We start from the raw sequence: 27,751 nt of genomic DNA on the forward strand, positions 1-27,751 counted from the left end.
GTTTCACCTTATCGAAAGCACTTAATTCAGTTCATCTGCTGTTTTGCTTTGGACCGTTGAAGGCAATCAGAAGGCTGGAAGTAATTTATTAATAAGGGAACATGGGGTATAGTTTTGGCTTGTGAAAATGGTTCCTGAATCACAACAGAGCCACAGCCCCAAGTCTACCACGGACAGAAGGAATTAGTGACATATATCATCATTCTTTTGTTTATTCACAGGATGATTCATCACAGGTTTGATTGAAGCTCCTACTTTACAGATATGGCCTTTTGTGGAATGCCCAGGGGAGGAAACATTGTCCTCTACCAGCAATTCTCTTCCCCCAAAATACAATCACTTGCACCACAAGGCAAAGAAGAATTCAGCTTAGTCTTTGAGACGGAAAGAAAAGAAAAGAAACTTATACCTTCTGAAGGAGTGAACAGCTGTGCCTACATAAAGACTCTAATCAGTGACTTGGTTTGGGAGAAAAAGACTAGATTTGCGGGGCTTCCCTGGTGGCGCAGTGGTTGAGAGTCCGCCTGCCGATAAAGGGGACACGGGTTCATGCCCCGGTCCAGGAAGATCCCACATGCCGCAGAGCGGCTTGGCCCGTGAGCCATGGCCGCTGAGCCTGCACGTCCGGAGCCTGTGCTCCACAACGGGAGAGGCCACAACAGTGAGAGGCCCGCATACCAAAAAAAAAAAAAAAAAAAAAAAAAGACTAGATTTGCACATGTTTACTGACTATTCCTTGTAGATGATCAAATCACACCAGAATCTCATCTCCTTAACTACAATCTCTCCTCAGAATACTTCTTAACCTGCTCAACCCTCAAGCCTTCACAAGGGAAGAAAGGGAAATGGACTCATCAAGATGTTTAAGCCCTCAGGAAAGAAAACTACAGTCTTCTCATCTGTGAAATGATAAATGAAGATCTCTTCTAGCCTAAGAGGTGCAGGATGCTTGAGGGCTATGGTCTATGGGTGAGGCCAGATGTCGGGATGGGCAGCTGGGATCACTGATCAGAGCTTCTGGCATCAGGAATAGCCCACCCGAGATGCCTGAGGATTCTTGTGGCTAACAAACTAATTCAAGGTCCCCTCAGGGAAAAGCAGATTAACAGACGGCAATGGATAGGGAGGCGATGGATGGGAAGCCCAGTGCTGGGTCCTTTGCCCCACGGCTCCCTGGGACAGCTTGCTCTTGGCACAGGTTTTTAGTTCAACTCGGCAAACGGGCTAATTAGCCCCTGGAGTTCCAGGTTCACAGCCATGCCCTCTTCTACCCCATCTCATCCCACCCCACTCTAATTGAGGGACTTGTCAAGCCTGAGTTTTCCCTTCAGCCCCCTGCACAAGCAAGAGGAAAGGTGCACTTCAAGATGGGATGTGAAACGGGTTCACCTTGAAAACATTACCCTAAGCAAAAGAAGCCAGTCACGACAAATCACATTTTCTGTGATTCCATTTACAGGAAATGTCCAGAATAGGTAAATCCATAGGGACAGAAAGTAGATTAGTGGTTCCCAGATTAGTGACAGCTAACGGTTACAGGGTTTCTTTTTGGGGTGATGAAAATGTTCTGGAATTAGATTATATTCACAACTCTGTGAATATACTAAAAACAAATCAAGTATACACTCTAAAAGGATGCATTGTATGGAACGTAAATTATATCTCAAAAAAGTTGTAATTAAAATACAGAAAAGAAATGGTATTAGAGCGATCGAAAAAATCCTGGGGAAGAAAAAGGACTTGAATTCCAGTCTCACTGGCTGCGTGGTCCTGAGCAAATTGCTAAATCTCTCTGCATCTCAGATTCACCAACTATCAAGTGAATATATTATCTCACTGTGAACCTTCCAGGCTAAGTATAAGGACCCTATTATAAGGAATGAAAGGTTACATGCAAGAACTCCTTCAGTCTGAAAAATGAAGAAGTAATAGGTAAAGTAACTTAGGCTCAGGTGTCTGGGCCAGCCTTCAGAGGCAGCTGTGGAGAGTGAACGAAGCAACTCCTGGTGAGCATTCCTGCAGGTTTCCATCTTTAGTACTGGTGCCTTAAGGTGGTTATACTGACAGCATTCCTCACTGCCTTGCTGTATCTCATAAGACGACAGGTGGCCTGTTTCTACATATTACAGGGGAGGAAGCTAAGCCCCTGGGATGTTAAGTAACCTCTTCAAAGTCACCAAGCCTGGGAAACCCGGAGCATGGCTGTTCGCTCCCTAATGGTGATGGATACCCTTTGCATTCAACTGCTGACAACAGGGGTTAGGGTGTGGGCTACTACTGCACAGTGCGAAAATAAACCTTTCCCAGGTTTGGGCATGAGAACTTAAGTCAGTCAATCAGAGAAAAAAAGAAAGAGAAAGGGAGGGAGAGAGGAAGGCAGGCAGGAAGGAAAGGCGGCGGGAAGCGGAGAGGGAGAGACAGAAAGCAGGCTGTATATTCAGATCTTTTTATTTCAGGAATATGTAAGGGAAGCAGATTTCCTTTTCAAAGTTCAAAAGGAAACGGTGTGTTTTGTTTTCATAGTTAGTTTCATTTTTCACTTGGGAGAAAAAACCCAGCTTTGAAGCCTCTCTGTTTAAACTCATTAGGAAAACCATCAATGATGGAAGCTTTCATGAAATCACAGTGGGAGGAATTAGTGTTATGGGAGACGCTGGATCAATCTTCAAACGTTTCATCTCTGGAGATGGGAGGTCAGCCCTGGCTGCTTGTTCAGCTGGAAAGTTAACATAAACAAATACTTTAGGTACGGGAGAGTCCGAGGGACTAATGACATTTGATCTTCACCCTCTGAAGACCTCCTCAGAAGTCGGCTATGCCTGCCACACGAAAAAGATGGATGCATCTTGAGAACTAAGTGAACAATCGGGTTGGCAAAATGTCTTGCTCTGGAGAGAAAGGTGTTCTTTCAGGGTCCCACTGGAAAGGCGGTAGTGATATTGACATTCATCGCACAGAATCTTTCCCCGTGTAATTCGTAACATTATTGAGGTTGGCATGGAAACCTTTTTAAGCAGGGCCGGTGTTAATATATGAGAATATCTTTCTTGACACCTGAATCTTTTTTACTTTAAAGTTTTTTAATCTGTTGCAGTCTCCTTGGCAAAGTTAAAATATGGTGATTTTTTTTCATTTTTGTTCTTTATTCTTAGAGTGGAGTCCATAGCCCATCTCAGTGATGCAAAATGGATTTGAGAATGAGAAAGTAAGGGCTACAGGTAGAATGTTCAGAAGGGAGATGACAGGAGAGAAGAGGTAAGAGAAAAAGATATGGAGCAGATAACGGGCACCAGAAAAATAACAAACATCACTGGTACTCTGAACAAAGATGTCCTGGGGAAAAGAAGTTAGAAAACATCTTTGTACAATCTGAACAGCTACAAGAAAGGAGGATGCAATATTTTCACTTCTTTTCTCACAAGAATTATGTTTGTGTGTGTAAACTGATATAGGCAAAATTAAAAAATATACACTCATACATATATATGCCATGTGTGTGCATATGTGTGTGCTTTAAAGAATCTGGGTATAAAGGGACTCTGATATAATATTGATAAGGAAAATTGGCCTTTCTTCCTGCCAGGACCACCCCAAAGACAAACTACAGCCTGTTATTGTAAATCCTGGTGAAACTAAGCAGAGCACAGCCTTAAGAGAACATAGGCCGTGGTTAGCTTTCCACTGCTTTCTGCTAAGAGTGGGTGACTGATTAGAGACCCCAGATCCTCTCTTACTATTCCCTTATCTTTCGATAGCTCATGAGAAAATAAGGCATAAAATTAACCTATCCAAGGCATCGAGCCATCCCTGCCCAACTTAATGAGCAACTAACTAACCCAAAAGGAAAATAGCCATTACTTATACAGCCATAATGTAGATGCAACATGGCATATAAATCAGTGAACACGTGTACTGCAAAACAGACAAATAGATTAATGCCTGTTGCAAAGGATGGGTGAAGAGATCGATTAGCTTACTGATTCAGACCATGAACTTTCTCTCAATATACTGCATTTAACTTTTAAATAAGGTTTAGGAGAACCTGTAACATTTTGCTCAGTGACAGAGCTATATTTTACTAAGGGCAGAAATTGGCTAGTCTATAAAAATTAAATTATGCCCCTTTCACTGTATCTAGTCAAGAGGAAAAACTCTAATTACAAGATTGCACTGTCAAACAAATGCAGATTCACGTTCTTTATACCCTGGTTTTAAAATTCACGGGCAGGGGGCTTCTATTCTGAAGTGAACATCGATATTTGAAATATTTTGCAGAGGGCGGTGACAGGCGAAAGCAAGAGAAATGTCATTATCAAGGGTGCTGGTTCACAGACACTAACTCACTAAGTGCAGAGCTGGAGACAACAAGTCGTTCATTATGCAAACATTTAAATATCCATTAGTAAGGACAATGAAAGACGCCTTCTCTTCCCCACAACCCATGCCTTATTTCTCCATAAATGACCAAGAGGAAGAAGAGCAGAAAATCATCTCAGCATCTAATAGGAATGCCGCTCTGGGGAATAGGTAAAGGTTAATTTTAAATGTACTCCGCAACTGAAAATCAAATGTACCTGCCTGAAAATTTCTAAGAGCTGAGTTTGCAGACTTAATCCAGAAAAGGACTGTCTGAAGGCCTGGGCATATTGCACGGCTGGTCTTTTGTTGGAAAGAGAAGGCCTTTCATTCCTGCTTAATGTCAAACTCGCTTGGTTCATTAAAATCTTAGTCCATTGAAAACCCTGGTTTTTCTCTACCTGTGAAAAATGCCAGTCCTCATAGCACTCAGACTTTACAAACCCTGCCAGTCGGTTCTCCAGTTCTTACAAAATCCACTCTGTGGCTCGTGTGCTCAACCCAGTTCACTAAGCCTATTAGGTGAGACTGGTGGGTGTGAGAATTGTCTAAGTCTTTAGCACTTTACCTGAATTGTCTTTGCAGGCAACCCTGGCAGCATATTTTACTGTGTAAGGTGCTGGCCCAGGAAGCAGGTGCCTGGCAGTAACCATTGGCTGACAGACGTGGACCAGACATCTAATTTCTCTGGCCCTCGTTTTCCTCCTCTAGAACACAAAAAGGTTGGTCCAGACCAGCAGTTCTCAATTTAGGGCACCCCATGGTCACCTGCGGGCGGCTGACCCATGGCCAATTACACCACAGACTTCCAAAACTGGCCTCTTCAAGGAGGGGCCCAGACATGTGGATGTGAACAAAAGTCCCCGATTCCAATGTGCACCCTTAACTATAAATCAACTACCCACTATGGTTTATCCCTGTAAGTATGATTCTTCTGTTATATTTACTTATTATCTTTATGCAAAGGTAGGTTAGTTTTTGTGTATGAGCTGCAAAAGGTGGTGAACTTTCTCTGTTAAAGGAGAAATTCAGGAGGTGGTTATACAAGATGGAGTAGAAAAAAGATTGCTAACCCTCCTTTTGTAATTTTTCTTGTAGAAAAGTGTATATGATTTTAAAAAAAATTAAAACAACAACAATAACAGCAACAAAAGCCCTTTCGATTCCAAAGCGCTAAAATTCTTGGAACAGTATATGTTACTGATCAAGCACAAACGATTCTGACTTCGATTCCTAATAGCATCATTGAACAGGTGGGACTTCCTTGCTCCAGAGGGGAGAAGTTGACCCTGCAGTGTAATTAAACACGGTGGGTCAGGCTTCCCTGGTGGTGCAGTGGTTGAGAGTCTGCCTGCCGATGCAGGGGACACGGGTTCGTGCCCCGGTCCAGGAAGATTCCACATGCCACGGAGCCGCTGGGCCCATGAGCCATGGCCGCGGAGCCTGCGCGTCCGGAGCCTGTGCTCCGCAACGGGAGAGGCCACAACAGTGAGAGGCCCGCATATCTCAAAAAAAAAGAAAAAAAAACCCACAAAAAAACCCCACAGTGGCCTGGGGAAATAAGGGCCTCAAAGAGGATGCTCAGATTTCAGGTAATTTCCCCCACGTAAAACACAGGGAAAGAGCCTGGTACACAGGGCACACAACAGGAGTTAGCTGTTGCTACTGTGATGAGTATACTACGCTGTGGTCACTTAACAATCAGAGTTTTGAGGTTGGCTCTCCATCCCTGCCAACAAGGGGCGGGTTAATAGCCACTTAAATTGATTGGTTTCTAGCCATCACATGATGACAATGGAAGTGCCGTGGAAATTTCAGCCCACTCCGCCTCCTGCCCCCATCCCTCCACGAACATCGCACTTTAAACACAGAAACGTGCATTTGGCTGATTTCTATTGAATTCAGGCTAAGAATGCCTGGTTTTCGCGTGTGCAGAGCTTGCATCCTTTCCCTAATAACTGGTTTTTCCTTTGAGCCCATCAACTGTTTGTTTCTCAAGCTTCACAATTGAGCTTGCCTTATTTCTCTGGTGTCTGTCACCCTCTAGCCTAGGACATGTGGCGGGAGACACCTGGTTTGGCGACAAGATGCCCACCTTGACTGAGCTAATAGCAACTTCAGGTCAGGCACTGATGGACTCTGCGCTACACCTTTGTGGGGAGAAGCTAGGGGCGTTACCAGGCCAGCACTGCCTTTTTTTTTAACAGTGTGTGGTGGAGGAGAGGGGGAAGCTAGACGAAAAACCACACCTTGAAAATGGAGTTTGTAATGTTCACCTCAGGTACACTTTTAGAGAGCCAGAAATGTCTCTCAGAAAGACACCTCCTCTGGCTTGTAATTTGGTTCACAGCTTGTCCTCTCCTCGTGGCAACCATATCCCGGGTTATGATATATGATACCCAGGTAAGCAGTGGCCTAGAGGACGACGAGAATGTTCCACATCCCCATTTTTGTCTGGCTCTAAACTACTGCCCGGAAGAAAGCTACAGATATTTGAGAGACACAGTAAAGTGTTCAAAGTGATTCTGATGGAAATTACAGGAGCTCCTCAGGTAGAAGGGCCGTCCATTTTTGCTCAGATAAAATTCTCAGGAATGAAACAAGCAGGAAAGAAACAACCTGTCGGAACCACGCGTGTCAATCTTAGCTACAGAATCATCACTTCGTTTTGTTTTGCCTTTTTAACAGTCCGAATCCCATAGGACAAAACAATGCATGCTGCTTTTTTTGAGACGTTATTCTTGCGAGCGATTATGTTTCAGACTTCCCAGAAGAGTGATTCTGGTGGAAAGACTCCACACCTAGACTGTTAATGACCTATAAAGAAGAGCCTTTAAAGTTGCCTGCACACACACCACGTCACAGCACAGCGACCAGCTATCTGTTCCCCAGGTTACTATGTGGTAAGCCACAAGGCACTTCCAGGCCCTTCTCTGGGAAGAAACTACTTTCCCAAGGTGCTCACTTTAAAACTAGAGCCCTTGCATTAATTTGCCAGCGGGGTAAGGGAATCACTTAACAAGCTGGACCCTTCACCAGGCTCCATGGGCAGGGCAGCGCAGTTCAGCAAACTCAAGAGAAGCAGCACTTGGGTGCACTGAATATCATTCACCCATCTTTTCAACATCCTTACAATGGCAAAGTCTATGTTCATGGATCTGACCTTGGCATTGAAACTCCAGTTCACCCATTTCCCCAAAGTTCCAGTTGCACTTTTAGGGGGACTTTGATTTCTGATGAGACTACAGGGCGGGGCCGGGGAGCCCCAGCTCCGTGAGAAGACTGCAGGAAACGAGTGAGGTTTTCTCTCACAAGACCCCTTTCTTTTTTCGCCTCATGCCCAGGCCCTCTGTCAGCCCGCTAGCAGCTAAGCTTGTGGGGCGGGGAAGTACATTCCCTTGAAAGATCTTTGGCAATTTGTGCCTGGAATGTGATGCATTAGTTCTCAAATTAAATAAAGATCCTGTAGTGTTCTTCAAGGAAATATGGCGTGGCTCTTTGACAAAACACATTTTTCAAGGGCTGACCTCTGGGAACTTCAACTAGCTTCATATGTCAGGCTGACACTGCTCACAGGCTACTGTCTAGTTGCCCAAGCAGAGCTGGTTATCCATACATTTTCCAGTCTCCCGATCAGCTTTTAGCAGACGGAGCTGAGGGCAGTCCATAAAGGGAGGAGAGCCACTCATTGAAATGCACTCTCCCCCCGCCGCCAGTCCCTCGGGGAGAAGCCCCGGTAATTAACTCTAATGAGATTAAAGTAACTTGGAACTTCTCATTTTCCCAGCTCTGTAAAAGTAAATCTGGGCTAACCAGTGGGTGCCTTCTATCAAAGTCAATCCCTTTTCCTGTAATGCAATAGCCCCCTCACTCCCACCTCAGCCCGGGCTGGAGGGGGGAGGAGGAAGGGTGCTGCCGGGCTCTTACCTGCGCTTTGCTCCATCACTTCTTTCTGACACATGTCTTGAACGTTCACCGTGCAATTCACGATAAACTCGGGGGAGGAACAGTCGTTATTCAGTTGGAATTCTTCACACTGGTAGCACTGGATTTGCAGCGCAAAGCCTGCGGGACAGACGCAGTCGGATTCAGACCGGGCCGCCCCGAGACTACCCCAGAAGCCAGCTGCGGCGCCCTCCCTCCTGGGTCTCCCCGGAAGGCGGCCGCGGCTGAAGCCGGTAGAGGGCGGCGCGGCCACCGAAGGTCCCGCAGGATATAAAGTAGGATTTGGCCCGCGAGCCCTGGACCCACACTCCCCAGAAACAAAGAGCCCATCCGACACCACACCTGGCTCTTGCCCCACGGAAGTTAAAAGGAGGGCTAGGCCGCCCGAGAGCCGAGAACCTGACGTGCGTCGGCTCCAGCCTACGCCGAAGGCTTTGCCTAATTATTAATTGGTTACAAATGAGTTAATTACTATGTCGGCACCGTTCGCGATTTGCCTTCGCCGACGCCTTTTCAGTTTTGTTTGATGGTCGAAGCCGGCACCCCTGTGCTGTGGCTCCGAGGCTCCCCAGGAGGACGAAGGGCCGGGCGCTCAGTGCTGCTGCGCCCCGAGTCCCCCGCCTTTCTTCGGGACGGTTCCCGCAGCAGCAGGGGTGGCCGCGGCGTGTGGCAAGGGGCGTGCGTGCGTGTGTGCTTGTGCGTGTGTGTGTGCGCGCGCGCGCATCCCCGGCCGCGACACCACAGTCCTTCCTTCCCGGCTTTCAGGGCTCCGTTTGGCTATAGGGCTCCCGGTCCGGGTCCCAGCTCTGCTGAGCTGGACTGGGAGCCGCTCCTGTACTGGAGGGAAGGAGCCAGACGTTTCTGCACGTCTCCCCGGCCCAGCCCGACTGCTCCGCTCGGATCTACGAGCTCGCGTCTAGACCTAACTGCCCCCGGCTCCCGGGCAGGCGAGCCCCGGACCCGGCGCACCTCCCATCCCAGACCCACAGCGGTCGCGCTCGGAGCGCAGCTACGCAGCCCCGGCCAGCCCGGGCCACAGGCTGACCAGCATGCCGCTCACCTGTCGGCGGCGCCACTACCACGGGTTGCTAGCGACGCCTGACAACTTGGCGGGTTCGAGGACTGTCGCCCCCGCTCCCTCGCCGAGACCCTGCACGGCTCGGACCTTCCCTCCTCCCCAGCCCAGCTGCTTCTTTCGACCGCGCAGCCCGGGCATCTGCAGCCCGAGTCCCACCAACCCGCCGCTCCTCCAGCAGCGCAGGGTTTGGGCACTTTCCCATCTAGCGCCCCTGGGCACCACTCTGCGTCGCCGAACTCCCGCCGGGCGACCCCTGCACCGCACGGGCGCGGAGGTGAGCGCCCAGCGGAGGCAGAGCGGCCGGCGGGTACACGGGCTGTGCGATCCCGGCCGGACGGCTGGCCGCTTCATCTTCTTACCTTGAAGCAAGAACAGTCCGCAAAAAGTTGCCGCGATGCCGAGGACCCACATCCTCCCGGAGCCGCGGGGCCGGGAGCGGGCAGGCGCATCAGAAGCGGCGACCGCGGCGGAGGCTGTCCGGGCCGCGGCGGCTGTGGCTGCCGAGACTGCTGGGGCCCGCGCTGCCGCCGCCAAGACGAGCCGCAGGTGCCGCCGGCGGCGCCCGCATCGCCCGCACCGGGGCCCCCGGCTGCGGGTCGTCGCTCCTCTGGCTCGCGCTCCCGGGCACTGCCCGGCGTCTCCAGAGTTGGCGACGGAGGCTGAAGGAACTGCTGGCGATCCGGAGCACCCAAAAAAGTCTCGCCTCTCCTCCCCACCTCCCACTCCAGGCACCACGTGACGGCTGCCGAGTTGGGGTGGAGGTGGCGAGCGGGGAAGGCTGGGATAGTCTTTTCACGTGTCCACCCCCTTCCGATGGCCCTCCTCTCCCGCCTCCGCACGTCCCCCGGACTGGGACGCCTCGAGGGGGAGAGGGAGAGTATAGTTTTCGGAGGCTGGGAGGCTGGAGACTGGGGAAAGAGGGAGGAGGAGGGCGCAGCAGGTGCCGCGGCGGTCGGCCGGGCGCCGTCAGCAGGACGTAGGAGGCGGGGTGGGAAGACTGCTTGCCTCTACTTGCAGGGGCGCTTGCCCCCCTCCTCTGCGCCCCCCGGGGGCTGGTGGGTTGCCCGCGGCAGGGTCCGGTCCACCCGGCAGGGAGTGCGGGGCCGCGCTCCCGTGCGTCTGGCGAAGTTGCACACTCGCAGGCTCCCTAGGGTATCCGGTGCCGCGGCGCCTTCTCTTCCTCCGAGAAGCCCCTGGGTCGTTGCGGGGATCGGCTTCAGCTGCGGCGGAGTGGGCGGGGTGGGCGGGGACCCTGCCCAGCTCCGCGCGCTCGGCCCTCGGTTCGTGTGCCGCGCGCACCGCTGGAGGGTGCGGAAGCCTAGCCTAGGAGAGGGCCGCTCCGGGGACACCCGTGAATGAGCTCCCACTAGAAAGCAAATTGGGGTGAAGACGAGAGCTGCTCTCCTCCATCCCCTTCGTCCAAAAGGCCGGGCAGCTTCCTCCGGCTCTATTCACGGCGTCCTCTCGTGTACCGGCGCCTTCCCCGCCCAGGACTCGGGCACTGGCACACCCCTCGCCACCTCCCCCCACCCCATCCCCCCTCTCTTGTACAGGCGACCCACCTGGAGTACTCCCGGAACGCCACCTTGCTATGTTGGCCTTCCTGGCCGCCGAGCCCTGCCGCAGGTGGTACGGGAGCCCGCTGGCCCGCCCGGAACGCCTGGGAGCCTCCGCCCCCAATCCCGCACGTTCCCACGCCTGTCCCCCAAATCCCTAGGCAGCATCCATTTCGGTGGAAAGGGCTTCGTAAGCTTCGCCCCTCTTCACCTCCTTCTACTCGGGCCTCCTCTCTCAGGAGGAGGACGCTCTCTTAGGCCGGGATGCTGATCATTTATTTCCCTATCCTAACAGCAGAGCGGGTCTGGAAAGGGGCTTCAGTGACTTTCTTGTCATTCTTCTGCAGAGATCGTTCCCTATCTGCCTCCGGCTCCTTCTCTCCCTTTGCACCCCTCTTCCTCTCATTTCTAGTTGGTTAACCCCTCAGGGAGACGAAAATGCTTTGACCATTACTCGCTAGTATGCAGACTCGAATCTTAGAATTGGCTGAATTACTGTTTCTGGAGGAATAGGGCCAGTTTGCTTATTAGTCTGTTTATTCCTTCGGGGAATGCGTCGTTGGAGCGCATGTGAGATTCAGATAACTAATTGCGCCAAAGGGTCCTTGAACAAGTTCTTCTAAGCTTTCAGAGGGTGCGATTGTGATATGATGTTTATTCAGAAATGAAACAAAAGAATCTTAAAAAGTCTGAAAGACAATGACATAATTTTCATTTAAGACAACAAAATTCAAATATAACAAATTGCACAAATTAACCAAATAACACTGATCATACAATACTCTTTAAAGAAACAAGTGTGTACTAAAGTATCCATATAGATCCTAAAAATATTCGTTATGCCTAGTTTACAAGCTCCTGTACAAAAGCAATTATAAATAGTTCGCATCTAGAAAAAATACACGGTAACCTTTAAAATAGAATTTATCCTTACATATAAACAGACTTTGTAGGAAAAAAGGATATTAAAAAGTAAGAAGTTTTCATAGCACCAACCATTTTATTTTTTACAAAGTGAACATTGCAAACAGGAATTTACTTTGATTTATAGATTGACCAGGTTTTAATCAAAAGAGCCAGAAGAGAAAAATGAACAAATAATGTTGAGAATTGCAGAGAACCACTAAGTAGAAGAAGATGTAAGGGAATGATGGGAGGGAAAGTAGAATTACATCGTTTCTGATACATATAGCTTCTGATCAGTGTCACACTTGAGTACCTTCCTTTACAGTTTTCAGTAGAAGCAGAATTATACTTATTACTAGAACCTGAATCTCTCTGGCAACAATTTGGAAATTGCACTGGGATTAAAGTTTCTATCAAATTGAGATTATGAGGTGGAGATGAGAGAGAGCCCTCTGGTTTTTCGGCAGGCCCTGTTTTCTGTTTCCAGAGTGCACCCACAAACAATTTGAGGGCTAGGACAGTGACCTGAACAAAAACTGGAGTTGGAATTTTTCAAAAATATATTATCAACTTCTAAGACTTGGGCATCATTTCAAGAGCATGGCACTGATTCAATTTATTGCTGTCTTTTTAATTTTATTTTTTGCTACAAATATAATTTCTTTTCCAAAAAAAATTTACAACTTCTGTACAACTTCTTTTTCAAAAGAAAAGTGCAAAATTAAGACTTCTGTATCCTGGGTGTGTTTACCTTGAATCCTCATGGAACACAGCAAGTAGAGTCTATCTTTATTGCCTTGTCAGGGAAGTAAGCTCCAGTGGGCTGCTGGCTGTGAATCTGACGGTGTCGGCCCTGGTACTGCAATAGTTTATTTGTTGCCATCTCTACCTGCCCCGCTTCCCAGCCCTGTTTCTTAAGTGCTCCATTTCCAGCTCACTAAGGGGAAAAAAAGTCCTTTACACATCATTTGAACCCTGACTTGCACAGGAAGAGAAGCTATCATATAAAGAATCACTCAAAGATTCCAAATTGTCTACCCCAGGCCTATCAGAGTTACTCAAAGAGGCCTCTTCAGTTTTTTCTTTTTCTTCCCTTTGTCCTTCAACCTTGTTCAGAGAGTTCGTCTCTTTTTCTAATAAGATCACAGTATTGCCGTTGTATTTATTGAATGACTCCAGGGAAATTTTACATAATCTAGTCTCAGGATCTTCTCTTGTTTCTTCAACTTGTTTCAATTTCTGCAATAAAAAGAGGAAAATATTAGAAACCTATTTCTTTGCAAAATCAAGTTATTCTATCCAATATTCAATTATTGTCAGTATAAAGTACAATTTAAAGGGATACAGGGAACCTACAAGTCTTTAACAATCTTCTAGTATAATTTAATGTAATAATAAAGCCAATTTTAGGGATAAATCAAGACTTTAATCATTTTACTGAGATAAATAGGTCCCAATTTGCAAATCAGTTAAGTGCCACTTAATTTTAAATGGATCCATCTAAAATTTGTTCAGGTAAAGTGCCTTATTTTTCTTTTTTTTTTTTTTTTTTTGCGGTAGGCGGGCCTCTCACTGTTGTGGCCTCTCCCCTTGCGGAGCACAGGCTCCGGAGCACAGGCTCAGTGGCCATGGCTCACGGGCCCAGCCGCTCCGCGGCATGTGGGATCTTCCCAGACCGGGGCACGAACCCGTGTCCCCTGCATCGGCAGGCGGACTCTCAACCACTGCGCCACCAGGGAAGCCCGCCTTATTTTTCTTAATCAAAGTTTCGAGCTCCTTTCTTTTCTTACTAAATATTATTAGTTGTCCTGTTTCTAAATATGGATAGGGACTGAATTTCAGCCAGAAATGACAGTTCTATGCAAAAAAAAAACCAAAACAAAAAACATGCAATCCCTTAAACTGCCATAAAATTTAAGTACACATTAAACTTGTCAGATGCATTATCACGTGTGTATTTTGTCCCTTTACGGGTCTTATGCTATTTGAAAGAGATCCCAGGTGTGAGGGTGTAGCTTCTTCAAGGCCCAAGGGCTTAAACATCATCGTAGCAGGTCTGCACCCGAGTAACCTCGCCCTCCAGAAGGTTCTAGTAAAACCAATGTAAACAGGGATATTTATAGGCTGTTACTGGTAGTCTCTGGGACTTCATAAAACACTGCAGTCATATTTGATAATTACTGCAGGTAAACTCTGTAAACATGAATATATTTACTTGCTCAAGTGGCTCCTGAGGTCTGAGATGAGAGGGAACAGGAAGGCATACATGCACAAACTGCAAGGGTGGAGGTGTTAAAGCCATTAACCACATTTCTCATTTCCTTTTCCTCTTTCAGGCAAAAATTCCATCCAGGAAGAAGTAGGAACAGGGCCTTAGAGATGATAACAAGAGCTACCATTTATTAAGCATCCACCATGTAAAAGACACAAAGTATTTTATTTATAAACCCTTTTTCACAGACCTGTAAGTTACACATCCCCACTTCAGAGAGAAGGAAAACAAGGCTCAGAGTGACAGGGTCACTTGCCCAAGGTGGCTCAGCATGTGATGGAGAACAGGATTTGAATTCCTGTCTGGTGGCCTTCCACGCTCTTGTAATAAAGGACAAGATGTCCTGTATGGTTTTTTTTCATTTTGCCATCCACATATGCCAAACCATCTCAACTGCTACTGTCCAAGGCCCTAACATAGGCAGTTCCATCCCTCCCTGCAACATTGCTACAATGGATGTTAAAGGTACAATGAGGAAATTGTGTTTGGATCTGGGCAAAAACAGACATAGCCAAAGCCTGTGAATTCTCACATGCTAAATATTTAATAGGAAGAGAAAAGAGAAAGATACAGAAGTGGATGGTTCCGGTGTCCCAGGAGCAGGCTCAGACAGCATTGCTCTCTGTGCTGTGGGGAAACGGTGTAATTCTATGGGAATACTTGAAAATCAACCTTGAAGTGATGCTTATTTCATTATACTGTTAACGTACAGGAACATCACTCACAGAGCAAATTTTCAATCTGAAATGGCTGCCTCGAAAAAGAGCTGGGCTGAGGAACAGATTCCTAGGTGATTACAAAAAAGTGGCTCCATAATTAGGAACGACTCCAGGCAGGAACCCCTTCTCATGGCGTGCCAATTCTGAGCATTCTTTAAAAAGAATTATTAAAGTACAATATGAAAAATACATGGAGGGAGGAGGAAAGCTTTGATTGTACCAAATGTAGGTAAATGGAGGCCATTCAATGCAATTTCCTCCTTACCTGAATATCTTCTCCCTTTTTCTTTATTCAAGAACTTTTCCTTGCCTATTTCTGGTCAATGTGCATCTCAAGTTCATCCAATAAACACTCACTAGAGAGGCAGGTGGAAGGTTTTGGTGCTGAGGATACACAGCTGAATAAAATTGCGTCCTGTAGGAGGGGAGTGAGGCCCTGGAGGCAGGCGGACTTGAGCTTGAGTCTCAGCTTTGCCCTTTCATTGGCTGTGTAAGTGCCCAAGAGCACCCTTCCTCAGGTCAAGTTAATAAGACATACCTTTATTTCAGGATTGCTGTAAGTATTAGAAGCAGGACACCTGAAGACCCTGACACATAGGAGGAGGTGCTCAGTAAACGGAACAATAAATAATAGTAAGAGAGCATTCTTATGCTACATCAGTGGGCCTTAAACTGTGCTCTCCAGACACCTTGCAGCATCAGCGTCACGTGGGAGCTTGTTAGAAATGCAAATTCTCGAGTCCCGCCCCCACTTAACTACATCAGTAATGCAGCGTCCCAGAAAACGTTTTTAACAGGGTCACCAGGTGATTCTGACACATATTAACATTTGAGAATCACTAGTCTAGAAGAACTTGTAGGGGCTTCCCTGGTGGCGCAGTGGTTGAGAGTCCGCCTGCCGATGCAGGGGACACGGGTTCGTGCCCCGGTCCGGGAAGATCCCACATGCCACGGAGCAGCTGGGCCCGTGAGCCATGGCCGCTGAGCCTGTGTGTCCGGAGCCTGTGCTCCACAACGGGAGAGGCCACAGCAGTGAGAGGCCCGCGTACCGCAAAAAAAAAAAAAAAAAAAAAAAAAAGATGTTAGAAGAACTTGTAGTCTTGGAGACAGGTGAAAAGTATAATTCAGTGTATTCAGGTAGTGATAAGGAAAGGATTATTTACCATGAAAACACCCACTGTCTATGGGACACAAATAGTGCATCTTGTTTTCTAAATGTTTCCTGCTTGTAGGTTTGGTTCTTCAATGAATTATGACAAAGGCCTACATTGGCTGGGGAGGCGATGGAAATGAAGGAATGGCCCATTGTAAGAAAAATCACATGCCTTCTCGGTCTTCCTTTTATTTTCACAGTTTTGATGAGGGGTGGGTACCGAAATATTTCTGGACTATAAGAACCACATCAGTGTAAGAGTGACAGTGGGGACACATTGACATTTAACCTCAGGGTTGGGAAGCTATAGGGAGTGGTGAGGATTGTGGTCAGCTCAAGAGTACGTGCCTCCTCTAAAGGCAGGAGCAGCTATTTAGACCTAGCTCATTGCAGCTGTGCAGAAACATGGGCCCAGGTCTTTGATTTTAAAGGTAAGGCCATGAATCTCGAACAATATTTGCTTATACTTAAAATCCTCTAATTTTAATTATTTGCTTATACTAAGAACAAATCAATAATAACAAAAATAACCCCCACTATTGTATGTCAAACAGCAATCTTTGCTGTTTGTGTGAACAGCACAAACAGTGTGTGAACTTCTGAGCTAGCGATCATGTTTTATACTTATTTTTATGTCCTAGATGACCCCCCTCATCCCCGTTCTCCCATCAGCTTTCCCCCTAAAAACCAAGCCCAGTGCTCATCATCAGTAGATTCTCGATGGAGACTGGATGATGGACTCGGATTTCTCTACCATCAGTAGAGTCTCAACTGTTGGCTGGGATTTCTCCAGTGGTCCTGCCAGCTAAGAACAAAAGCACGGAAGTAGCTTACTTCCCTGCCTCGAATTAGAATGATATATATATATATATATTTTTTAAATTTATTTATCTATTTATGGCTGTGTTGGGTCTTCGTTTCTGTGCGAGGGCTTTCTCTAGCTGCGGCGAGCGGGGGCCACTCTTCATCGCGGTGCGCGGGCCTCTCACTGTTGTGGCCTCTCTTGTTGTGGAGCACAGGCTCCGGACACACAGGCTCAGCGGCCATGGCTCACGGGCCCAGCCGCTCCGCGGCATGTGGGATCTTCCCGGACCGGGGCATGAACCTGTGTCCCCTGCATCAGCAGGCGGACTCCCAACCACTGCGCCACCAGGGAAGCCCCAGCCTTGCCTCTTTATTGGCTTTAGAGCGGCCAGCAGCCGGACTCCCACTTTCGGTAACAATAGTGCACATCAGTTTGCAGCAAATGTATGTGAAGGTGCTTTGAAAACTAATCATGGTAATAACAGCATTTAATTGAGTGCCTGCTCTGCACAGACACTCGGCTAAGCGCGTTGCATGGATTATCTGTTTTCATCCTCACGTCAATTCTATGGGGCAGGTGTCATTTGTTATCTTCATTTACAAGCAATCAAGCCTGGAGAAAGTTAAGTAACTTAAGGTCATGGAGCAGTATGTGGTGGGGTCTGGATTTGGACCCAGGCAGTCTGCCTGCAGAGCCCAAGTTCTTAACCTCCATCGTGGAGAAGAACTTCACAAATATCAGCCCATATTACCTTTAAGGGGAGCATCTGAAATAAGAATCACAGAACAGCAACAATACTACTAATGGTAACAAACCCAGTAAAGATTCCTGAAGACTGTGTGGGTTCCATAAAACATTGTCATTTCCTTTGTATAATGTGCTTCATTGAAATTATGATAAAATTAATATACTACACTTGCCACCTATAGGTGGCAACAGTGGTACAGTTCACTTTATGGTGGGGCTTTTCACTGCACCTGGGAACAAAAGTAGGGCTCAAAAGGGTGAGAATGTATTTTCAAGTTTAAAATAAATAGCTTTGCTCATTCTTAAATATTTTCCTATCTTTCGTGTAATGATGACACTATTAACAATAATTCAAGCGAGAAGTAGTGACATCTTTCCAGAAATCCCTTAGTAATTATACCTTAACTAATTTAATTCCTTGTAGTCAAATAATCAATCAATCAAGCCGATCTACTATATGAATAATCTGTGTGAATAATTATATGGTCTTGATTCTCAGAGACAGTTTCATAGAAAAGGAGAGGGGCCTCTTGGAATGCTTTTGAAGGGTGAATGGTATTAAGATATATAGTAGGTAAGAAGGAGTGCATTCCAAGAAATTTCCATTTCATGTGCCCCTACTGCATCTGTAGACCATGCTATAGTCTATCTCAGGTCTTGTAGTTGCCCAGATAGTCTATCTCTTGCCCTTTAAGATTCTACAATGGACAGAATCACTGTAAAGACAGAAACACAGAGCTATGCCTATCCCAAGGGGTTCCAAGAATTCCAGCCCAGACTCAGGAAAGTATCAGCCCAGAAACCTGGGTTATAAATAACAAATAGTTTTTATTTCCAAAGAGCTTTCCCATCTATGATCTCACTTTTCTCTTACATCAGGCTGGAAGGTGAGGGAGGCTGGTGTCAGCTATACTTTACATGGGGTATTTATGGAATTTGTGGTTCACACAAATTCAAATTCAGGTGCAATTAGACCTGGAAACTTGGTTTCCTGATTTTCAACACAGAAACACATACCATTTTTCCCCCATAGTCAACAATAGAGATTCTGCCTAGACCAATAACCTGAACACAAGGAAGGATAAAACAGAAGGTGACACGTGCCCTTGTCATAAGGAAAAGATGGGGAAAATGTATAAGGTGATACAGAAAAACTCAAGTGATAAACCAGAAAAAAAATATACTCATGATGAGACCAGCTTCAGAGAGACACATGTTAGACATGTATAGCCAGAAACTCCTGCCCACAGCAGGGGAGAAACAAGTAGCAAATTCATGAACTTTCACAATGGATTAGTGTTCTATGATGAAGGCTACTCTTATTATTTCATGTAAGTTTCCATCTGTTGATTATATCTTGAAAATATTGGTTAGTCTGTCTACTGTAAAATGTCAGCAGGAGATTCAGATCTACCTGTGGAATTGAAATGCAGCATCATTCTTCAGCTGGGCACTAATACTTGCAAAGAGGACTAGAGCTCTTAGCACAAATTAATGTAAACAGTATCTTCATCCACATGATTTCTTATTTCTCTATTGCTATAATGATTCACTGCCAATCAGTTCAACAAGACATGTGGTAGGAAAACAATAGCTACATTTATAAAGTGTTTTTACTATGTGTCAGGTACTGGGTTGAATGCAGTGCATGAATTATCTCATTTAATCCTTACACCAACCCTCTGAGACAGTACTATTTTCATTCCCATGATACTCACAGGGAAATAGAGAGTAGAGAGGTTGAAATATTTAGGCCACATACACATGGCTAATAAATTAGGGAATCAGGACTTAAGCAGGAGAAGCCTGACCGCAGAACTTGGGATTTTAATCACTACGTACAAGACCAGGTATTTGGAAGCCAGTGTTGCGTTCCTGGTGCTGTGCTAATTAGCTGTGTGACCTCTCTGAACCTTAGTTTATTTACATTAAAGATTTTTTTTTTAAAGAATCTTCCCACTCTATAAGCTCCGTGACTCCAAAATATTCTTAATTGTGTGTCTTCTATGCATCTATTATTGGAATTTCAGGTAACACAATAAATACTTCTCTTCCCCACCTTAGTTCTGAATGAACTGAAGAAAGAGATAAAAGAAAAAGGCTCATGGGAGGCTAAAATATCAGCTTTATTACTGAGAAAGCTTATAGGGAGAATGAGGTTTCTATCTTCAAAGAAGTGAGTTTCTTAGCAGTGGTCTAGAAGCAGACAGGCTTAGACTGGGCTGGCAGCCCTGGGCTGGGAGCAGGTCTTCTTAAACCTACAACATGAGCGTTGCTTCTCCAGCCAGCCTGACTCCTGAGAGAGGGCGGGGAGAACAGGAGATGGGCTTAAGCTTTCCCTGTTCCCTTCCTAAACTTGCTATTTATTTTTTATTTTCTTATTGGAGTATAGTCAATTTACAATGTTGTCTTAGTTCCAGGTGTATAGCAAAGTGATTCAGTTATAAATGTATCATATCTGTTATTTTTCAGATTCTTTTCCCTTTATAGGTTATTACAAAGTATTGAGCATAGTTCCCTGTGCTATACGGTAGGTCCTTCTTGTTTATCTATTTTATATATACTGTGTATCTGTTAATTTGCTAAACAAGCCACTCCTCCATCTCCTGAGAAGTGAATGAGCGGAGCTTAGAGACACCAGGAGTGTTATCCTAGGGAACTCCTTCCACATGGAAAGAAACACCCCCAAAACTGGGAAGAAGTGTCAGCATCATGCCCCAACCATAACCCAACATTTCTCATTATGCAGATTTTAACCAAACAGTCATATATGCAGCGGGGCCAGGAAGAAGCGGGAAAATTTGGAGACCGCAGGGAGTTGGTTTCGACACAGAAACCTCTCCGTGGGTGAAGCAATGGGAGTAAGATGATTTAGCGGATGAGAAATAGAGCCAAGCTTCCATTTGGAAGTAGATGGATCAAACAGAGGAGACGGGCTGGCTAATCCTGAGCTTTGAGTTGGAGCAGAAGGTGTGATTTCCCCCATCCCTCTCCTGATGTGCAAATCTTGGGCACTGGAAAGATGATTATGTGTTACGCTCTTGTGGGAATGGGGAGGAAGTATTTTAATCCTGGGTCTCTTAGTTGAAGATCTGTGCACATACAAAGTCTATGTTAAGTGACATTGGCTGGGGGCAGGCCAACCTCAAGGAAAACGATGCAGCTCAAGCCATTTCTCTTTCCTCAGAGGCACAGGTTAATCTCTTCTTTAATGCCACCACTTACTGTATTCCTGGTGGAGCTACTTTCTGAACGAGACATAAAAATAGATAAAGTGACCTTTGGTGAACAGGGAAGACCCTCCAGACTTTTCTTGAGTGTTGTGGTGTTGACCCTGCTAACCGGGTCAAATTCCAACTTGGATAATTACTTTCTCTCGGTGTTCAGTTCCCTCTATTACCTCAACTGGACACATTACTCTTCACTTGCCCTTCTGAAAAATTAATGTGACAGATAGGTAATAGAGAACTGTTCTCTCCACCCAACCACACACTGGGAGATACGATGCTGCACTTGGGGCACTCTGTTTCCTTACTGGGTCCCTGAAGATCCTCAGTATCTCCAGGGCAAACTGGTTTTATTAGGTGAAAGAGTAATTTTCAGCTGAGATGTGCTTTTATGACTATATTATTACCTGTATTGCTGTCCCTTACCAGGATCAATGACTTTCAATGACCTCTGTTAGAAGCCCTGAACCAGAGGGGAAAAATGAGTTTACTTTTTGGAAAACAAAAAAAACAAACAAAAAAACAAGCAGAGAGACGTGCGGTAGGAAGCTTAGGGTCATTAGAAAATAATATATCTTGCGGAAAGGAAAAGAACTTAGCTTGGAGATAAACAGTGGCTGCAAAGGACATTTAAAGACCAGATCAAAAGGCCGGAAGGAGAAGGAAGTCACTTTAAGGATATGGAAAATGGGGGAGATGTGGGACCGGGTCCCTCAGCGGGAAGAGAAAAAAGGAACATAAAGAAAACTCTAAACTTTGTTTATGACAGAGAAAGGCATTTGCGAAAAGGAAAGGCATGTAATCACGATTGGGCAAAATGACTGAACACGATGAACATGCAAAAGACACATTCATGACTTCTCTGGCGTTAGTGCCATCACGTGAAATGCCCATTTGAAAACTTGTATTTTTTTATTTTTGTTTTCTAGGAGGTGGATGGATCCACAAATTTAATTTAAAATATAGGTTAATCACCTTAAGGAATACATCAGATTTGATCACTATTGGTCAATTTCTCCAAAAGTAAAATCTGCACTGTTTCACAGTGACCTAGACTTGGGGAAACAAGCCAGCTCATGGATTGTATGATTAGCTTAACTAAATGTAACATGCTTATTTGTGTTGTCAGATTTCTTTTTCTTCTTCCAGCATAATAATATTAACCAAAATGTTTATTTAGGAATGAGAATTGAGCAGGTTCTGGGCTGGAACTTCTAAGTCTGTTCATCTTAGTGTCAGGCTAATGATTCCAGCTAATGAGAGTGTGGGTATCAAACTTTTCTGGCCTTTCATTTACAGGCACCATTATGGATAAAAATAAATTCATATGCTACTCACTTGCCTTAAAAGATTGATTAGACTTTTTTCTTTGACTAACCTTTCCATCATGTCATGTCTTAAACAGGATACCTATCTGTCCAGCGAGCTTGGCCATGCCTGGCTTAGATGTCAGTGTACTTGTAGCATGAAGAGCCCATGAGCCTGGTCAGAGGAAAATCCAGCATGAAGGGACCATTTGTGTATCCTAGTACCACAGAACTATATCTTCACCTTGGAGTGATAGAGTTTGGGCTACTCTTTCAAGAAAAAAATAAAACCCACTTTTTAGGGGGGATTGGGTGAATGTTAAAAGAAAGTTACACTATTTTTTTTCATGGATGTTCCCCTTCCAAAGGAACATCTCCAATATCACCATAAGGGTGGACATCATAAAAATGTACCTGAAAGGGCTAAGTTTTTATTACGAAGTACGCTGTGAGGGCCCAAACCAGGGAAAAACATTCTGTATTACTTATTAACCTATAAGTAATGAGGCAACCTGGAATTCTAACAGAAGTTGGTAGACCCTTTGGGGGTCACAGTGCACTGTGGTATCCAATCTATTAGGTGCTTTGCAATAGCCATGGAATTCAGTGAGACTGAGTGCTAAGGGTCATCCAGAGACACATGGATGTTTGTGGATGTAAGAGTGTTAGCTCTACTCGGGTTTAAGCTATTCATCTCCCAATGTAATTTATGTTTCAGCTCCAGGGACAGTCAGCCTTTGCTTTGGATAAAGTTATTTCCCAGGGATATCTGACATATGGAATCCCGGGAGTCAGAGCAACTCAGAATCAGTACCAATTTATTGATCCTTATTCTAAAGAGAAGATTCCTTGGTGGAAATCGTTCTAAAGATTTAGAAACATGAAGCTTTATCTTGTGTGCTGCACACAACTGTAAGATGCTCTTATTCCTCATTACCCAGTAAGCACTGGGGGTTCTAGAATGGAAGGGTGTGCTAGTTGGGAGAAGGCCAGTGGGAATCCATTTGTTTGTTCTGGATGCCATCCTTTGCCACAACATGACACTGACAATCACTACTTCAACTCTGGACCTGGATTTAATAAATAGTTAAATAGGGATGACACTGCTCTTGCAACATCATTTATTTGTTCAAGAGATATTTGTTGAGCCCCTTCTACATACAGGACAGTATTCTAGATGCTGGAGATAGAGAGGTGCATGAGACAAAGTTACTGCTCACATGGAATGTACGTGCTAAGGATTTTTTATTAGGATGTCAATAGGGAACAAAGCTTCACATGTATCAGGAGATGAATCCCTGAGAACTGTTAGGCTAGTCTGCCAGCCTACTATTTGGTCTGATAATGGCATTTAGAACACAAATATCCTGTCAAACTCAAAGTTCTGAATGTGCTCCTTTACCCTAATCCTAATTTTTAAATAATTCCTTAACTTGCTTATAGCTTCTTTGGACCTCCTCCCATTTTCAGTCTTCAAGATCATTCGGGCAAATGTTTCCCATAGGTTAACTAATGACTATTTACATTCACCTTTCTTAATCTTTCTGGGCCTAGTTATCTCCTAAACTTAACAGGCTTACATTGGAATGTTTTCCCTTTTCTCTAATTCCGTATCATGGTCAATAGTAACCACATTTTAGATCTTTTTTTTTTCTTTTTCCTTTTTGGTTATTAACAGCTGCTGGTTCTGTTTCTACAGTACCTAATCCACAAGGGTCTTTCTATGAATTCCTGGCCTGAATGGCCAAATTATCCATTTCAACCCTGAACTTATATTCATTCTATTATGTAGTCTCTTTTCCTATCAATGTCTCGCTTCTCAATTAGATGACACACTTCTGGAGGCCATGCACTAGGTTTGGTTCTGCTTTCTTCTTCAGATTCTGACACCATATCTTGCATTTCTTGGAGTTGCTGTTTATCGCCTATCAACGAACAAAGTCACTATTAAATCTGTTTTCACTACATCATTCCCCTTCGGAGCTCACAGACTTGTCCGAGATTTCTATAATGTCTGCTTTTCCATGATGAAGACGCATGTAAAATAAGATCGTTTCTGACGCTCATCTGAGCTGTGAGAGCCTCGCTGCTTTCCAGTACCTAGATACACTAGCAGAGGCATGGTCTCGGGATTCTAGGGCGGCCTCCAGAACCAGGACGGTCCTTGGATTAATGGACATCTGACTACTGTTTACTTTGGCAAAAGCAATTTCCTCTCTCTGTCAAGAGCAGAGACCTGTGGACTCACATCCCATGTGGCCATGCTGGTTGGGCAGCTCTGCTGAGCAACTGGGGTCTTCTTCTGCACCTCCAGGTGGGCTTGGCTTGTGGTTGGATGAAGCAGAAGCTGCCATCGCTTCCTGGAAACGCGGGAGCCAGAGCAGAAACGATAAGCTTCTGTCTTGGGGTGCAATGTTATTGCAAGGATCAGGCCTGTGATAAACAGTACCAGCACTGGCGCTACCATTTTGTTAAGTGTGTCCTTCAGCCAGCAAGTGCTGTCCTTCCGGTCTGAGCCAGTCCCAGCAATTTGCTTAAATTCAGATTCCTATCTCCTTAAGACAGGGGAAACCTGGTGATGTGTTTTGCTGCTTTTAAGTGCGAGTGTAAACAGGACAATGACGACATTCTTAGAAACGTCAGCAAGACTGACTATCTGGGTGATAGTCAGTGATATTACTGAGTGTATGAAATCAAGAAATGAAACTGTAAGGAGACTAAATTACAGCCACCTTTGGACAACATTCTAGTACCAGGCAGCATCCAGGTGCTTTTTATTCTCTCCCCGGCACCTGTAATATATTCAGATGACAAACTGACTCTTGCATTATAGAAGAGATTATGTTCATGAACCACCTAGACTGGTTTAATGCCACTTCATAAGGTTTACATCATCCATCCGCTACAATAAACATAAGCTTTATTTTTGTCTCACATGTGCAGAACGATTTAATGTTTAAATTAATGTAGGAGTGCAAGGAGCCTTGCTCCAAGTGAAGTATGCCTGCCCTCCACGACCCTGTAAACACAACTTGATTGCGATGAGAACTAAAGATGGATCAACAAAAATCAATAGTTAATTGTGTAACTCAGGGTCTTTCATTTCAGATCTAATCTGTAAAGAAGGTCCAGGGGATGTCTGCTTTTAATTTTCTTAAAATAGTATTTCAAATCTTTCTGTCAGGCAAAGGAGTTCACAGGGTCTTTGCATCATTTCCATAAATTATTTGGCTTATGAGTGGTCAAGGTCATATTGATCACTCGGCCTCTCCAGTTTTCATGTTAAAATTCAGTCTCTTTATCACTCAAGCTGCCTCATTCTGGGTATCTGGCTTGCACTGATGCCAAACAAACTTTATTTCAAAAATAACCCAGCATAATAGGCGTCTTGGTACCAGACATGGGGGCATGAGTCATGTTATAAGCTACCTTTGGTCTATTTCACGACACTATCCATAGCAGTTAAAGGGCTACACAACCACGCCATCTCCTATCAGCAAAATATATTGTGCTGTGAAGATGCACGATTTTGTGTGACACAGCAAGACATGTAAGGTCGGGTCGAGCCCGTGTGGATGAATATGCTATCTGCTCCAGCATTCCCAAAGGGACCAGAAGGACGGGGTGCTGTTTGAATAGGATCTAAAAAAACTCTTCCAATCTCATTAGCCCAAATGGATGAGAAGCGAAGGAAGGCAGGGAGGCCTCCTTTGCAAAGGGAACAGTACAATAACATCCAGAAGACCACGGGGTAACAGACGGACCGCCCTGACTCCAGTTATATTACAGCCGAGCTAAAAATGTAATCTTTGAACTTCTTTTCCCTTTAAAATGTAACCTTTCATATAATAAGTTAAGCCTTACTCTCTCTTACATATTGTTGGAAGCCTTCATCCATTTGGGGGACTGAAGGCAAAATCATTCTTGAAATAATGAATCATTTTTCTTTTGCCAGCTTGTCCAGAAATCCCATGATTATTTTACTGTTGCAGACAATGACCTTCTCAAAGGAGGCCTATCAAACACTCAAGATAAATAATGAGAGGGACCCTCTCTCCTGCCTCAAGGAAAAAAATTGCTGAAAGGGAAAATGTCTGTGATGGCATCAAGATGTTCATCCCAGGATGGACAGCAGCATGCTTCAAGTGAAAAGGAACAGCACATGTGTTTATGTGTGACCAGTGGCCTCAGTCAGCAGGATGCCTGGGGGGGACCTCGGGGGAGAAACACCCAAGCCCTCCACCCAGTAACACTGGAAACAAATGTTCTGCTGATGACAGGCAGAGAAAGCTTTAACCTCTTGATCTGTGAGCAAGTTAACTAAAGGGAAGGAAGCTCTAGTTAATGCCGCCTTCCAAGAAGCTAGAAAACCATGGTTCTCATTTATCAGGTCCAGGAGCTAAGATGAATCATAGCAAATTCCACCCTTCCGCCCACATCCTTGCCTTCCCGCCAGGCAGCAGATCTGTAGCGGGGTGAAAGGAACCATTCTCTTGTTGTTGTCCCCATGGAGGCAAGGTCTTAGAAACCAGGTAGAGGTGCAGTTGAAAAGCCACCTTCCCATGATTCAGGCGCTTTGGGGATGCATGGGAGCCTGATTCTCAGGGCAAGAGTCATCCGTCCATCCTTTTATGGCTCTTGTACTTAAGTCTCTGTGGACCTGAACAAAGATCTGAACTTCAGGAGTAGCTCCAAGATTCCTTCCATATATGCCCCGTTAGTCTCCTTCTTTTTTTTTTTTTTTTTTTGGCGGTACACAGGCCTCTCACTGTTGTGGCCTCTCCCGTTGCGGAGCACAGGCTCCGGACGCGCAGGCTCAGCGGCCATGGCTCACGGGCCCAGCCACTCTGCGGCATGTGGGATCTTCCCGGACCGGGGCACGAACCCGTGTCCCCTGCATCGGCAGGTGGACTCTCAACCACTGCGCCACCAGGGAAGCCCTCCTTCTTATCTTTGCTGAAACTCCCCCTTTTCCCCATAGATGGCTGATGGATGACCTGGTTCTAGACCAGAGGAAGAAAATTCATTGCCAACGGAGCCACTGGGAAGGATCTGACAACAGCGCAAATGCATGGATGGCATGAGTGGGTAGTGGGGATGGTGGTGAACCCAAATGCCCATTTAGAGGGGCAGCTGCTGCTAATTTAACAAACATCAACGTAGCGCTTATTCTTGTCCTAAAGGCTGGACGGAACTCTACAAGGCAGGTACCATTAGTTACACCATTTAACACATGAGGAAAGGGAGGCATAGGGAGCTAAGGTTCCTGCCCAAGGCCACACAAGGCCTCCTCCTGTGAGGAGGCAGGCAGAGCCTGGATCCAAGTCCAGGGGTCCAGCTGCAGGGTTCCCTCTCTCAATCACTCCACCTCCTGCCTCAGCACCCGCTGAGTCTTACCCTGTGAGCACGTGGGCTCATTCTTGCCAGGACTCCTCATCTTTCAAGAGAAATGAAAATCTAGAATTCATATATGAAATCTCCCAATATTTATTTAAAACAAATGTGTGGGTCAAATGAAACTCATCTGTATTTAATTTGTGACTCTTCCATATTACAGCCTATCAAAATCTGGTGATATTTAAGCAGGGGGCTTCCTGAAGCTACTGGAAAAATGATGACGATTGACACACTACCCACCCTGGGGAGAGGGCGTTTTAAACAGATGGTAAATGCCCTCATA

At 45.5% G+C, this 27,751-nt stretch overlaps 2 protein-coding genes across 2 annotated transcripts in view; both read right to left on the bottom strand.

The window, feature by feature from the left end:
* LYPD1 (LY6/PLAUR domain containing 1) overlaps positions 1-9,790 on the bottom strand; it is a gene marked incomplete at both ends in the record, with an annotated part of 64,227 nt that extends 54,437 nt beyond the window's left edge. Inside the window, 2 exons of the mRNA XM_079710066.1 lie at positions 8,284-8,421; positions 9,739-9,790. Coding sequence (XP_079566192.1) covers positions 8,284-8,421; positions 9,739-9,790 — 190 coding nt within the window. The remainder of the gene's footprint in view (positions 1-8,283; positions 8,422-9,738) is intronic.
* Positions 9,791-12,798: 3,008 nt separating this feature from the next.
* The window catches only part of NCKAP5 (NCK associated protein 5), a gene marked incomplete at both ends in the record, with an annotated part of 941,793 nt that continues 926,840 nt past the window's right edge, over positions 12,799-27,751 (bottom strand). The window contains one exon of the mRNA XM_079709823.1: positions 12,799-13,080. Within this exon, the coding sequence (XP_079565949.1) occupies positions 12,799-13,080 (282 nt within the window). The remainder of the gene's footprint in view (positions 13,081-27,751) is intronic.

This window comes from Hyperoodon ampullatus (assembly GCF_949752795.1).
Source record: "Hyperoodon ampullatus genome assembly, chromosome: 8".
Lineage (NCBI taxonomy): Eukaryota > Metazoa > Chordata > Mammalia > Artiodactyla > Ziphiidae > Hyperoodon > Hyperoodon ampullatus.